This window comes from Piliocolobus tephrosceles, chromosome 19 (assembly GCF_002776525.5).
Source record: "Piliocolobus tephrosceles isolate RC106 chromosome 19, ASM277652v3, whole genome shotgun sequence".
Taxonomy (NCBI): Eukaryota; Metazoa; Chordata; class Mammalia; order Primates; family Cercopithecidae; genus Piliocolobus; species Piliocolobus tephrosceles.
In genome coordinates, this window is record NC_045452.1 from 47,870,319 (window position 1) to 47,884,775 (window position 14,457).

At 41.4% G+C, this 14,457-nt stretch overlaps 1 protein-coding gene across 2 annotated transcripts in view; it reads left to right on the top strand.

Annotated features, from left to right (window-relative positions):
* The window catches only part of TIAM1 (TIAM Rac1 associated GEF 1), a 451,288-nt gene that overhangs the window by 370,890 nt on the left and 65,941 nt on the right, over positions 1–14,457 (top strand). For both annotated transcript variants that reach the window (XM_023190306.1, XM_023190298.1), the window contains 2 exons: positions 3,506–3,587; positions 11,997–12,083. In XM_023190306.1, coding sequence (XP_023046074.1) covers positions 3,506–3,587; positions 11,997–12,083 — 169 coding nt within the window. The remainder of the gene's footprint in view (positions 1–3,505; positions 3,588–11,996; positions 12,084–14,457) is intronic.

Sequence of the window (14,457 nt, forward strand, 5' to 3'; positions counted from 1 at the left end):
TGGTGTTCTTCTCATCCAGTTTTTGAAAACAGGGAAAGTTGCAACATTATCAGTTTAATAAAAGAAAGGGAAGGTGTGAGCTATTTCATCGTTAAGTGTGTTTATGTATAAAACTACTGAATTTCAAAACTTCTAGTTCCAGATATTGTGGTTGCATTGAAAATACATTTTAAAGTATAAACCCTTCTTGAAATTCTATATAGTTTTCGTGTTGTTCACTAAACCTGGCTTTAGTGTAATCAGGATGTTGTGGCCAGCTGGCCTGTCTATATGATACTGAGTTGCTGTCTGAGACCAGCAAAAGACGCAATGATATTCACACTAATTCCAAAGAAAACTAGGAAGTAGTATTATGAAAAAATAGGAAAGATAATGCACAAAGCTGGATTCCCACTAGATCCTGTGGAAATGATTAAAACAAACAGTTATATACTGCCACCTGGAGGAAGGGTTTGGCACTTGAAGAAAGTTTTAAAAAATAAACCTAAGGTTCCTACTGAGTTGAAGTGAATGTAGTTGATAACGTTCCATCGAGCATTCTGTGGTGTTAGGGTATATACTGTAAACCTTATTGAATTTAGTATTTAGAGTTTTGGTGGCTGTTTTCTGAATGAAAAAGTAGTATAACTGATTTCTTCTTACTTGTAAATTTATTTGTATGAAACATTTCTAAAGTATAGCACTAAAGCCACATTCAGTCATGCCCTTGACATGTCACATGTGGTGGGAGATGCATTAAATTAAGGTGTTTAAGAGGATCCAAGCCATCCTGTCCACATTCCTACCCCCCGCACTCCTTAGCATTCTATTATAGCAAACGCTTTCCAGGCTCCTGAGTCACAAGTATTATGCTGACCTCTCAAATGCCCCAAGCAAATAAAGGGAAGAAACTGGCCACTCTTTTCTACCTGCCCGAATACAATCGTTTCTGGACAAATGGCTGTGTGGTCAGAGATGCGGGCAAGTTTAGAAAATCATCAAGACTTCTCTTTTGTGCTGACGGCCACAGTTTTGGTTCCTGACCTTGGCTCAAAATTGGTTTTCATTTCAAGATAGAGTAACAATTTAAAAAATCTATATGAGCATTTGACACATCTATTTGTTTGTGGGTTTTTATTATAAATTTTGGATTTGAACCTTTGACTGACCTAGGAGAGTAGGTTCCCTTTGCTTTCATACCCTGTGTTCCGGTGAGAGCTGATCTGGGAGGCATTGTAGTGTAGTGGAAAGAGTGCAGCTCTGGAGCCAGTGAGCCCTGGGTCATAATCCCAGCTGTGTGTGAACTGGTCGTCTGAACTTAGCAAAGTGCTTTCTCTTTAGGCTCTGGCCTTTATTTGTAAAATGGAGATCACGCTTGTCTCTTGGAGTTAGTGTGAGAGGCATGACATATGGTCAGAACTCCGTAAGTTATTGTCTTGATGATAGATCTTGACATTTGAAAATGAAATATCGATTAATTTAAACAATGTTTCCGGTGGGTGAACTTTGCATCGTTCTTATCTTGACTATGCATAAAGCTCTTTTTCCAGCCTTTGTTGTTTAAAAAATTTTTTAAATAATATTGACTCTTATTTTAGATTCAAAGGGCACATGTGCAGGTTTGTTACCTGAGTATATTCCATGATGCTGAGGTTTGGGGTACTATTGATCCTGTCACCTAGGTAGTAAGCCTAGTGCCCAGCAGTTAGTTCCACAACCCTTCTCCTCCTCTTTCCTTCCCTCTCTGGTAGTCCCCAGTATCTATTGTTGCCATTTTTATGTCCATGAGTACTCATTGTTTAGCCCCTAGTTGTAAGTGAGAAGGTATTTGGTTTTCTGTTCCTGTGTTAATTCACGTAGAAGAATGGCTTCCAGCTGCTTCTGTGTTGCTGCAAAGGACGTGATTTTGTTCTTTTCCATGGCTACATAGTATTCCGTGGTATACATGTACGTTTTCTTTATCCAGTCCACGCTGGGTGGGCATATAGATTGATTCCACATCTTTGCTATTGTGAATAGTGCTGCCATGAACATACAAGTGCACGTGTCTTTTTGGTAGAATGATTTATTTTCTTCTGGATGTATACCAAGTAATGGGATAGCTGAGTCAAGTGGTAGTTCTGTTTTAAGTTCTTTGAGAAATCTCCAAACTGCTTTCCACAGTGGCTGAACTAATTTACATTCCCAACAACAGTGTATAAGCATTTCCTTCTGGGCTGGGCATGGTGGCTCACGCCTGTAATCCCTGCACTTTGGGAGGCTGAGGCGGGCGGATCATTTGAGATCAGAGTTCGAGACCAGCATGGCCAACATAGCGAAACCCTGTCTCTACTAAAAATACACACACAAAAAAAAAAAAAAAAAAAAAGCCAGATGTGGCAGCAAACGCCTGTAATCCTAGCTACTCGGGAGGCTAAGGCAGGAGAGTTGCTTGAACCCTGGAGATAGAGGTTGCAGTGAGTCGAGATCTCGCCACTGCACTCCAGCCTGGGCAACAGAGCAACACTCCGTCTCAAAAGAAAAAAAAAAAAAAAAGAAAAGCATCCCCTTCTCTCTGCAGCCTCACCAGCATTTGTTGTTTTTTTTTTTTGCTTTTTAATAATAGCCATTCTGACTGGTGTGAGATGGTATCTCATTGTGGTTTTGATTTACATTTCTCTGATGATTAGCGATGTGTACATTTTTTCATGTATTTATTGACCACATATATGTCTTGAGAAGTGCCTGTTCATGTCTTTTGTCCATTTTTTGATGAGATTATTCATTTTTTGTTGATTTGAGTGCCTTATAGATTCTGGATATTACACCTTTGTCAGATGCATAGTTTGCAAATATTTTCTCTCATACTGTAGGTTGTCTGTGTATAATTTCTTTTTCTGTGCAGAAGCTCTTTAGTTTAATTAGGTCTCACTTTTCCATTTTCTTTTTTGTTGCAATTGCTTTTGAGGACTTAGTCATAAGTTATTTCCTTTCTTGGGCTTTTAGAGGGCTGATTAATTTGTGTACTTCAGTATTCTAGCTAATTTCGATAAAGTTCAGTGGCTAAAAAAAGAATATCCTCCTTTATGTAATTTGTTTTCTGTTTCAATGCTATCATTTGTCTCTACTTATTTGTACTATCATGAACTTTTTGGAAGGGAAGCATAGAGATTTATCTTATTTCCATGAATTCCATACCAAGATCTTTATAACCTCTTCCTGATTTTAATAAACTTCTTTCTCCCCACAGCTAGAGGCCTCCATTACTTTAGCATTATTTTTCAGGTCTGTGGAAGACATTGAGTAGGAATAGATAGAGAGTGATGTGGAGGAATTATGTAGAAACCAAACTGTGGCTGTGTTTGAGGATGACAGTTGTAAGTTTTTACTTTTACTTTTTAACTCTTAATGAGTTCCGTTTAATGAAAAGATTGTGAAGGGCAAATTCACATAAGTATCACTTGTGAAAAAATAGATTTATGAAATGACGATTTTTTAGTGTTAGTTACAATGAAATTTTAATTAGATTTCTGTTTGTAACTTTCAGCTATACAAAGAAATTGAAATCTGTCCAAAAGTCACTCAGAGCATCCACATTGAGAAGTCAGACACAGCTGCAGATACTTACGGTAAGTTTATGTTTCTTTGTGTTTTAAGATAAAGCATTTCTTATGTAAGAGTGTATGTATTTACAGTTCAACAAAATGCCTTTGGGTCCTATCTCAAACAGACAGTATATCTGGCTCCTGTGCTGTGGAGGGTAGCCACACTAGGGGAAAAAAGGGATATTTACTCTGGGTACGATGTAGACTTTGGTATTAAATTTCATAACTTTAGTTATTGGGGTTCTCCTGTCATAAAAAGGAAGTGGGTAGATTATTTTATATGTCAAAAGATGAAATTACAACTAGTTTAGTTATAAATCTCATTGGCTTTTATTTGTGATTCGTGCATGGGGCGGCCTCCATTCTACAAAACAGAATGAGAGCTCCCTCTGGGCAATGGCAGAACAGTGATTTTTGTAAGGTGGAGACAAGGAAACAGAACAGTGGAAGAAGAAACCTGATTGTTGAACATTACCTTACTTCAGGTTACTTTTTTGTAAGGGTTAAAGCAGAAGGGACATACTTATTTTGCTGACTATGGTAGACCAGAATCTCTTGTTTTCAGGAAAAACTGGTCTGTTTGGGGATCTACCTGCTTCCTGAAAGTTTTAGTTTGATTATGCAGCATCCGGCATGAGTGATTTCCATTTTTTATTTGATATGGCCTTTTGGGCGTAATGCAGGAACTCAGTTCACAGCAGTGGCCTCCCATAATTTTTGTTTAACATATACTATGATGTACCTTAGTAATATAGAAATTATTCTTTTATACCCTGCTCTTGAAAACATAGACATTATCCTCCCTTCTCATACAAGGCTTGTTAAAGGAACTTACTTTGGTTTTGTGTTGCGGGATCCCCAAGACCATCCCTAGGTTTGCTGATTCACTAGGAAGACCCGCAGAGCTCAGCATCTGGTCATACTCACAACTATGATTTTTTTATAGCAAAGTTATACTGAAGTGGCTTCATTGTCTTGGGTGAATACCCAAGGTTCATTGTCTCACGCCAACGGAATCACAGATGCAGACACACAGGTGGGTTTAGGAGTAGAGGTTTAATAGGCAAAAAAAGAGAAAGGAGAATAGCTGTCTCTCCTGCACAGAGAGAGGGGTGCCCCAGTGGGTCTTCCGGCCAGCGGTGGAAGATTTTATAGCCAGGCTTGAGGAGGTGGTGTCAGATTTACATAGGGCGCACAGATTGGTTGGACCAGGTGTGACGTCTACACAGCACGCAGGGAAGCTGGCTGCCCCGTCCTAACTTTATTATGCAAATGGCGTCTTTGCCTGGCCGGGGCCGTGTTCACTGCTCCTTACTGTACAGGTGGCTGGCAAAGAGAAGAGAGGATGGAGCCGCCGTTTTGTACATGCTTAGTTCCAGCTCGCCTTTTCCTATTGGCACAACTGCCAGCATTCACCGGTGTCTATGTGTGCGGCTCGATTTTACAGGCTGCTTTTTGTTAGAAAAGAAAATTATTTGGGGGCTGCTTTTCATTAAAAGGAAAACCTTACTGAGGACTTTCTTCCTTTCACTCTGTGCCTAAATCATTTCATCTTAACTCCTATATCAATACAAAGCAAAATCAGCAAAGGGAAGAAACGCATGGAGCAAAGTCTAGGGGAAACCAGGTGTGAGCTTCAGCGAGCCCTGTTTCAGTGGAGTCACATAGAATGAGGATAACTTCCCCAGCACCAAGTTGTGAGGACACCTGAGAAATGCTCCCTCCTAGGGAAGGTGGTTAGAGACTCAGTGCCCAGGGCGTTTCTGGGGAGGCTGGTTCCCTAGGCAAGCTCTGCCTAGCATGCACCAAAATTCCAGACTCCCAGGAGGAAAGTAGGTGTTCACCATGAATCCCATTGTTTGTACACACAGTTTAGGCACTGTGAACCACTTAGGGTGTTGGGAACCCTCCCAAAATCCAGGTTCTCAGGATGCCAGCCAAGGTCCAAATTTGTAAGCGGGCCTTTCGAAGAACAGCAGTCATGCCTGCTGTGTTAACACTTTCCTAGGCGGTTGTCTACATTCTGGTGGAGTTAAATATATATTCCTTTCCATATGTTTAAGACCAGTCTTCTTTACTTAGCATTACAGTGTGTGTATGGCTTGAATAGTCACAGAATTGGTGCCTGAGTAAATTAAGTGAGGAAAATCCATACTGTGCTCAGTCAGGAGCGGCGAGGTTAGCTGAGGTGACAGACAGCCACCAAAGCCCGGTGGCTCAAAACAGTGACATTTATTTCTCACATTCACCATGCATCCCTTGTGGGTTGGCTGGGACTCCATACGTTGTCCTCATTCCACACCCAGGCCTGGAGCAGCTGCCACCTGGGACAGTGCTTGTCACTCAGCAGAGGGGAAAGAGGAGGTGGGAAAGCAGATGTTGTCCTACTCCCAATTCATTGGCCAAAGTAAGTCACACAGCCATACCTACCTACAAGGGAGCGTAGAAGTGTGATTCTACTGTTTGGTAGAAGGAGAACAAAGTTCCTGGTGGAAAGACATAAAGACTACCGCATATGTTCACTTAAGATTTCTCCCTGAACCGGCCGGGCATGGTGGCTCACGCCTGTAATCCCAGTACTTTGGGACGCCGAGGCGGGCAGATCACAAAGTCAGGAGATCGAGAGCATCCCGGCTAACACGGTGAAACCGCAGCTGTACTTAAAATACAAAAAATTAGCCGGACAGTGGCGGGCGCCTGTAGTCCCAGCTACTCGGGAGGCTGAGGCAGGAGAATGGTGTGAACCCGGGAGGCGGAGCTTGCGGTAAGCCAAGATCATGCCACTGCACTTCAGCCTGGGCAACAGAGCGAGACTCTGTCTCAAAAAAAAAAAAAAAAAAAAAAATCTCTCTGAATCAAGTTATTAAGCTTTCTTTCTTTCCTTCTTTTCTTTAAAGGACACAGTTTCCCTCTGTCACCCAGCAGTGATGCGATCTCAGCTCACTCCAACCTCTGCCTCCCGAGTAGCTGAGATTACAGGCATGTGCCACCATGCCCGGCTGATTTTTGAACTTTTCTTAGAAGAGACAGGTTTCACCGTGTTGGCCAGAATGGTCTTGAACTCCTGACCTCAACTGATCCACCCACCTCAGCCTTCCAAAGTGCTGGGATTACAGGCATGAGCCACTGCACCTGGCCAAAGTTATTCAGCTTTTTAGCATTTGAAAATCTTTAAACTCTTTTCTGAGCAGTGGGATATTATATTCCTTCTACACCTTCCCCTGTAGGCCACCAATCTTCATCTCAGAATACTCAATAGAGGATTTGGGCCGAATGAAGAGAACCCAATTTTGAACCCTGGCCACTTGCATTATAACTTTATGCTGTTTATTTCTTGACCTTAAAAGTAAAGACATCATAAAGCTAGGAGAATGTTTCTCATGGCAAGGAATAAATGTTTATGAGCGGCTTATTATGCAGCAAAAAGCCGACCTCAGTAATTAGAGCTGTAATTGGTGGCAGTGAAGTGCCTGGATCCTCCAAAATTAGATGCTCCCATAATGATTATTCTTTTTCTCTTCAGTTTACTTAATTTTTGTTGAGTAAAGATAAACTAGCAAAGATCAAGTTCAGAAGGCTGAATTTCAAAGCTCTTGGACTCTAATTCTAAGATTAAGTGATTCAGGGACCCCAAAATTGGAACTGGGCATAAAACTGCTATCGTTTGTATACTTTTTAATGCTTTTTATTAAAGTCACTGAATTACTCACAGAACCCATTTACTTTTACCCTCTGAGGAAGGTATGACAGGGCACCAGGCATCAGTCTTGAGAGTATTACAGACAGTGCTTCTCAATCCATCTGATGCAAAGAAGCAGATATTTTGTTTTGTTTTAATTTCCACTCTTTTGTAACTACCACTGCTTTTGTGAAATACTAAATTCCATGCTTAGAGGTTGTGGCAATGTCAAGGCTCCGAGAGGTTCTCAGTGCTTTAGTCTCGATTTCTGTCCTTACGTTACTGCCATTAGCCAACAGTTGGCACCTGTTCCTGGACTTCACTTTGAAAAGCCCTGCCACAGGCCAGACGCAGAGGCTCACGCCTGTAATCCCAGCATTTTGGGAGGCCAAGGCGGGTGGATCACGAGGTCAAGAGATCGAGACCATCCTGGCCAACATGATGAAACCGCGTCTCTACTAAAGATACAAAAATTAGCTGGGCGTGGTGACACGCGCCTGTAGTCCCAGGTACTCAGGAGGCTGAGGCAGGAGAATCACTTGAACCCGGGAGGCAGAGGTTGCAGTGAGCCGATTTCGCGCCACTGCACTCCAGCCTGGTGACAGAGTGAGACTCCATTTCAAAGAAAAAAAAAAAAAGAAAAGAAAAGCCCTGCCACGCATGGCTAATAAGCTCAGTTAAATCACTTCTTCTCCGTGCTCCGTTGGTTTGGCATGTGATGTTCCAACAGCATATTGATTGAAGAGGTGAAAGATTCCCCCAGTCCTCAGAGATCTGATTGCCTCTGGATTAAAAGCTACCACAGAGTCGAAATCCAGCCCATCTGTATGTAATATTAACACCCCGCTAAGTGGCTTCAGGTTAGATACTGAATTCGGTACAAGTAAAAGCTACTGGCACAAACACAAAAACACCTCACCATACAGATCAAATGCTGCTTTCTATTTTAGAACACTTTAGGGAGGAAAATATAATTTAATAATCCAACTGACTGAACACGTTTAAAGAGGGAAGATTTACTTAATTTCTCTCTCTTGCCCCTCTCTCCACCGCAGCCTTCAGCTCACTCCCAGACCTTACTGTTGAAATTGGTTCACATATCCAATTACATGACACTTAGACTAAGCATGAGGCCCTAGGCTGCCTTGAAGTAGAAGAATGCATCATTTCAGCAGCTTAGTATTCCTTTTCTCTGGGTACCTCTAGTACTATTATATTTTTTAGTCATGTGTTCTCCTCACGTTATAGGTGCCTGTGCTTGTTACCTGAATTTTCGTTGTATCCTGGACTCTAGTTTTGAGTAATTCTCTATTGTTTACCATGTTATGGTTTTTCCAGGGTGAGGAATCTTTTGGTGGTTCATCTCATGAGTTTGTTCTTAGTTTCTTTTTTCTTTTTTGAGACAGGATCTTACTCTGTCGCTGAGGCTGGAGTGCAGTGGTGGGATCAGGACTCCCTGCGGCCTCAGCCTCCTAGGCTCAAGCCATCCTTCCCACCTCAGCCTCCCAAGTAGCTGGGACTATAAGGCACGTGCCACCATGCCCAGCTAATTAAAAAAAATTTTTTTTGTAGAGACAGGGTCTCACTATGTTGCCAGGTCTGGTCTCAAACTCCTGGGCTCATGCATTCCTCCCGCCTCTGCCTCCCAAGAGTGCTAAGATATAGGCATGAGCCACCACGCCCGACCATAGTCTCATCACTTAGTTTTAAGCACTTCCTTCATTCTCCTGATCATTATTCCAGTTGCCACTCATGATCCGTTCCTGTGTTTGAAGCGAACAGCCTTCCAATTGGTGGATATATCGATTTATATTGAATAATTTCCCTCTGCCCCCTGTTGGCAATCATTTTGGACGATATTAGAGTTGTCTGCTGAGAGTTACAACATTGCTATCCTATTTAAAAGAAATAGATCTGACTTTGCTGATTAACTGTTAAAAGCATTATGTTCTTCATTCAGCTCCACATATTCCCGCTGTAGGATATTTCATAATTTCCTTTATATTTGTTCCTATAGGAGATGGTTATAATGTTTTCCCCCTAGTGTGCAAAGTATTGGCAACTTTAAATGGAAGCTGCTCACATGTTTGTTGCAAGGCAAGGTGTGGGGAGGGCTGCCTTCCTGGAACAGTGAGAGGGGGCTCCTGTTTGACCCCTAAACCAGTGTCCAGTATGAATTCCAGTACAGAGCTAAAGTGCTATTCACTTTGGTAAATTTTTGGCTTTCATTTGGGTGATCTTCAAAAAAGGAGCTTAGGTCCATTATCCTTTCTCCCATCCTCTTTCCTGTCATAGAGATTTCCCCACTAATTAGAGATGTCTGATCTGTTTCTCAGACCCATTCTTTTTACCCAGTTGTCCGGTACAAATTACATAATCAATTTCAGTCCTCAGACTAGAAGTCTCCTCTATTCTCACTCCTATTTTTAACCTTTTGATTATAAAAAAAGAAGACCAAGAAAACAGGGAATGGCCGGGTATGGTGGCTCACACCTGTAATCCCAGCACTTCGGGAAGCCGAGGCGGGTGGATCACTTGAAGTCAGGAGTTTGAGACCAGTCTGGCCAGCAGACGAAATCCCATCTCTGCCAAAATTAGAAAAATTAGCTGAGTGTGGTAGTGTGTGCCTGTAATCCCAGCTACTAGGGAGGCTGAGGTAGGAGAATCGCTTTAACCCAGGAGGCAGAGGTTGTAGTGAGCTGAGATCGCACCACTGCACTCCAGTCTAGACAACAGAATGAGACTCCATCTCAAAAAAACAAAAACAAAACAAAAAAAACAAGAGGGAATGGAACAAATCAATACCTGAGGTGTCTCCATCAACTTGGCTTCAGGTGACTTGCAACAGGTTCTCACCGTGTTGCCTCTCTTGCCATCTTCCAGTTAAGCAAAGGTGTTTCCTGGTAACCCACAGGGGTGCTAATTTTTTAATAGAAAAAAAACTGGGGCCAGGCTCAGTAGTACACACCTGCAATGTCAACACTGTGAGAGGCAGAGGTGGGAGGATCGCACGAGGCCAGGAGTTTGAGACCAGCCTGGGCAACATAGTAAGACCCCATCTCCACAAAAAAATTAAAAAATTAAAAAAATTAGCCAAGCATGGTAGCACTTACATGTAGTCCCCAGCTCTTCTGGTAGATGAGGTAGGGAATTGCCTGAACCCAGGAGTTTGAAGGTACAATGAGCTATGATCACACCACTGCATTCCAGCCTAGGGGACAGAGCAAGACCCTGTCTCTTTAAAAAAAAAAAAAAAAAAAAAAAAAGGTCTCAGAATGTAATAGAATGGTGGCATTTCAGAAAGGAAATTCCAATATTTAGATGAGTCCTATTCATTTTTTCCTATGACATAGCCCTTGATTCTCTCTGTCCTAACAGATTTTTAAAGAAATTTTCTACTACAATGCAGATAAATACACCTGTGTTAAGGCTCATGTAACTTAAACGGTTCTTGTGTAAAAATATTTTGACTTCAGCAGGGCTTCTTGACCCTTAATCTGAAAGTTAGAAGTTGCTGAAAGAAGAGAATTTAAAATAAGAGAATGAAATGACTTTGGAGAGTTTTCAGGGGTGCCCTGTGCTGTTCCCTATCTGAGGATGTTATGGTACTTGAGAAGGCGATGGCAATTAGCTGTTTTGCCTATGTGAGGTAATCCATTTCCTGGTCCTATAAACTAAACAAAAAGCCATGTGTTCATCATGACATGGCCTCAGAAAGCTCAATGACTCCCTGGGACCCAGTCTTGTAATTCTGTTTTGCTGTTTGCCTGTTTGTTTGTTTTTTTTTTTTCATCCACTGCTTTCCCCTCAGCATTAAAACAGCTATCTATATTATGGGATGATTTTTCTCCCAGAGCTGAAATTATTGCAGATATATACAATGATGTGTGTTCCCATTGTCCTTTGTAGAAATATCTGCAAAGGTATTTCTTTCCTTTAGCAAAATAGGTATTCATTGTGGACATTGACGTAATTGATTAGGGAAGAATTTTACATGAGGCGGTCTGGAAACAGGAGTGACCAGGACCTGTAACCATAGAGTTTTGAGTACCTAGGATCCTCAAGCCACATAGAATACCTGGGCCTCACTCTGCTTTCCTCTCTGAAGGATGAAGCAGAGCCCAAGGTTAATTAGCAAATTGGCTTTGAGCTCTGGAAGTCCAGAGAAGTATAAGATAATCTTCTGATCCGATACTGCTAGAGTGTGAAATCAGGTACAGTTTCTGTAATATGTTACGCATTTTACAGATTCGTAATGTGAGTTGCATCCTGCTCCTGTTTACACAATTGTATTAAATGAAACCAGTGTCCATGTAGTCATACATATGGATGAACACACACCCTCCAACAGTACAGTTGTAACATATTCTAGGACATAGATTGGATGAAAAATGTCTGGGGACTCTGAGGTAAGCTAATCTTTCTGTTTTCTGCTTTGGAGGAGAGTATGGAAAAGAAAAAAATGATGGCGTTTACCAGGAAGCAAGATTAAACAAAATAATTTGCTTTCCTTTTGAGTTGATTGGTAGGTAATATGAAGATAGACATACCTAGTAATCTCTGTTTTTACAAGTAGTGACTTCCAGAGTGATCTAAAAATATACCTTTTCTTCTTTGTAAAACAAGAAAAAACAATCACTCCGAACTATAACGACAAACATGAAACATACCTAGTTCACAGCAGGCACTTCCTGTTGTTTGCTAAACATTCAAAATGTGTGAGCCCTGCCATTCTGCCTTTGTGTGTTTCACAGGGTTTTTACTTTCTTCTGTGGAAGAAGATGGTATTCGAAGGCTGTACGTGAATAGTGTGAAGGAAACCGGTTTAGCTTCCAAGAAAGGTAAGTCAATGAAGGGCTGGTCTGTCTATCTTAAATGCCCTTTGGGGCTTCTCTAGTTTTTGAATGAGAAAGATTTGCCCAAAAGATTCATTTGTGAAAAGTATTTGAACATTTTCTCATTGAAAACCCTTCCAGGGAATGTGCATTTTATTCCATTAACTTAAGTGTACCAGAAAGGTCATATTCTTGAATTTTTTTTTTTTTTTTTTTTTTTTTTTTTTAAATTTTTAGAGACAAGGTCTTGCTCTGTCACCCGGGCTGGAGTCCAGTAGCGCAATCATAGGTCACTGCAGCCTTGAAATCCTGGGCTCAAGCTGTCCTCTCACCTCAGCCTCCCAAGTTGCTGAGAGAGTACAGGTGCATGCCACCACACCTGACTGATTTATGTACTTGCTTATTTTTCAGAGTCAGGGGTCTTGCTGTGTTGCCCAGGCTATTCTTGAGCTTCTGGCCTCAAGCAATCCTCCTGTCTCAGCCTCTCAAATCACACATTTTTAGATTTTAAATCTGATTGAGCCCATTTCCGTGGGGCTGATGGGAAATCCCATTCTAATCATGTGCTCGTCCTTCTCCATCTTCTAGGATGGTGTGGGGTTCCTGGGGGGGTTCTTCCTGGAGCAGAGCATGGGGGAAGAGCCCTCTGTATTTTGGTCCACACTGGTCAAAGCTGGCATTGGCCATTACCTGAGCCTGCAGAGCTCTTTCAAACCAGATGTTCTGTTGCTTCCATTCATAGAAGAATCTGCAGAAGTTGAGAACCTAGGGATTGAGATCCAGCCTCCTTCCCCTTCCTTAGAGAGCAGTTCCCTGCTACATCCTGCCTGTTTCATTTCAGCCCTTCAATGGGCCATAATGCATTTGGGCTACTTGGCAAACCCCAACTCTCCATCCTTTTTCCACTCCTGGAAAGTCTTTGCCACCTAGATGATGTGCTCACAGTGCTAATTTCTTAGAGCTACTATAATAAACTACTACACACTGGGTGGCTTAAAATAACAGAAATTGATCCTCTCACAGTTTAGGAGGCCAGAAGTCTGAAATTAAGGTATTGGCAAGATTGATTCCTCTGGAGCCTCTGAGGGAAGAATGGCTTCGTGCCTCCTTCTGGTTTCTGGCGTGAAAGCAGCGCTTGGCATTCTGTGGCTTATGGCTGTGTCACTTCAATCTCTGCCTGAAGTCACATGGCTTCTGCCCTGTCTCTGTGTCATTGTACATGGCCTTTTTATAATAACAGCAGTCATTGGATTTAGGACCTACTCTAAATCATTGTGAATTGATTGTAACTTTCATGTATAATATTATATAATTATAATGATAATAATTATATAATTATAATACCATAATTATATAATTATAATGATACTATAATTATTATATAATTATCTTGACATGATATATATCAAAAATATAATGATATATGATATTAACTTATATTAATATATAATATATTACATAATTAATATAATTATACTGTTAATATATAATTATATAACAATTACATATAAGTATAATTGTTATATAATTATTGTAATTATTATATAATTACAATGATTATATTATTATAATTTCATCTCTAATATATATCTATCCCTATTTCCAAAGAAGGTTGCATTCTGACATTCTAGGTGGACATGAATGTGGGGGGACACTCTGTTGTATCCAGTATCCTCACTGTAAATAAATGGGACAGGTAGGTAGGGCTGGAAATCCACCTTTGTTTCATCTTGCTATGGGATTTGTAGTTTCATCCAAGCAGTGGCAAAATAATACGTGTTGAGTCTCAGAGATCAACACATCCAGGTCAACTGTGCTTAGATGTACTTACCTTGCATCTGTTGTGTTAACTACTGTTGAATGGAGCAGAAAAGGGAAATTGAGTGTTGGTCTTCGCCACCGCTTTTTTTGTCCTAGTTCAGCTGAGTTCTGGGTAGTTCATGGCTAGCTTTGCAAAGCTACCTGTGCAGGTTATATTGACCTGTCCTGTCAACACTGGAGAAGCACAACCGCAGACTTGGCTCTGCATGGAAAGGCAAAGGTGTGACGAGTGGGAAAGAAAGTCAGAATAATGTATCTGCTGCTGACTGTCATGGAGGAGCATTTTCCTTCTTTTTTCCTTCCATATTTTCTAGGCCATAGGCAGCCTGGGGCCAGAGTTTGACACAGTCACTGAGCTGTATCTCAGCAAAGAGCAGAGATGACGGGATTTCTTCCCCTTCAAGCCCAAAGACTGATTTTTATCTCTTTCAGCACAATGAGTGTGCCGGTTTGCGTGGCACGGGGGTGGGGAATCTGCCGCCCTGGTTTCAGTCACATCCTGTTTTAGTTCTCTGAATCTGAGAACTCTGGTGTTAAATGAAGATGAACGGTCATCTGT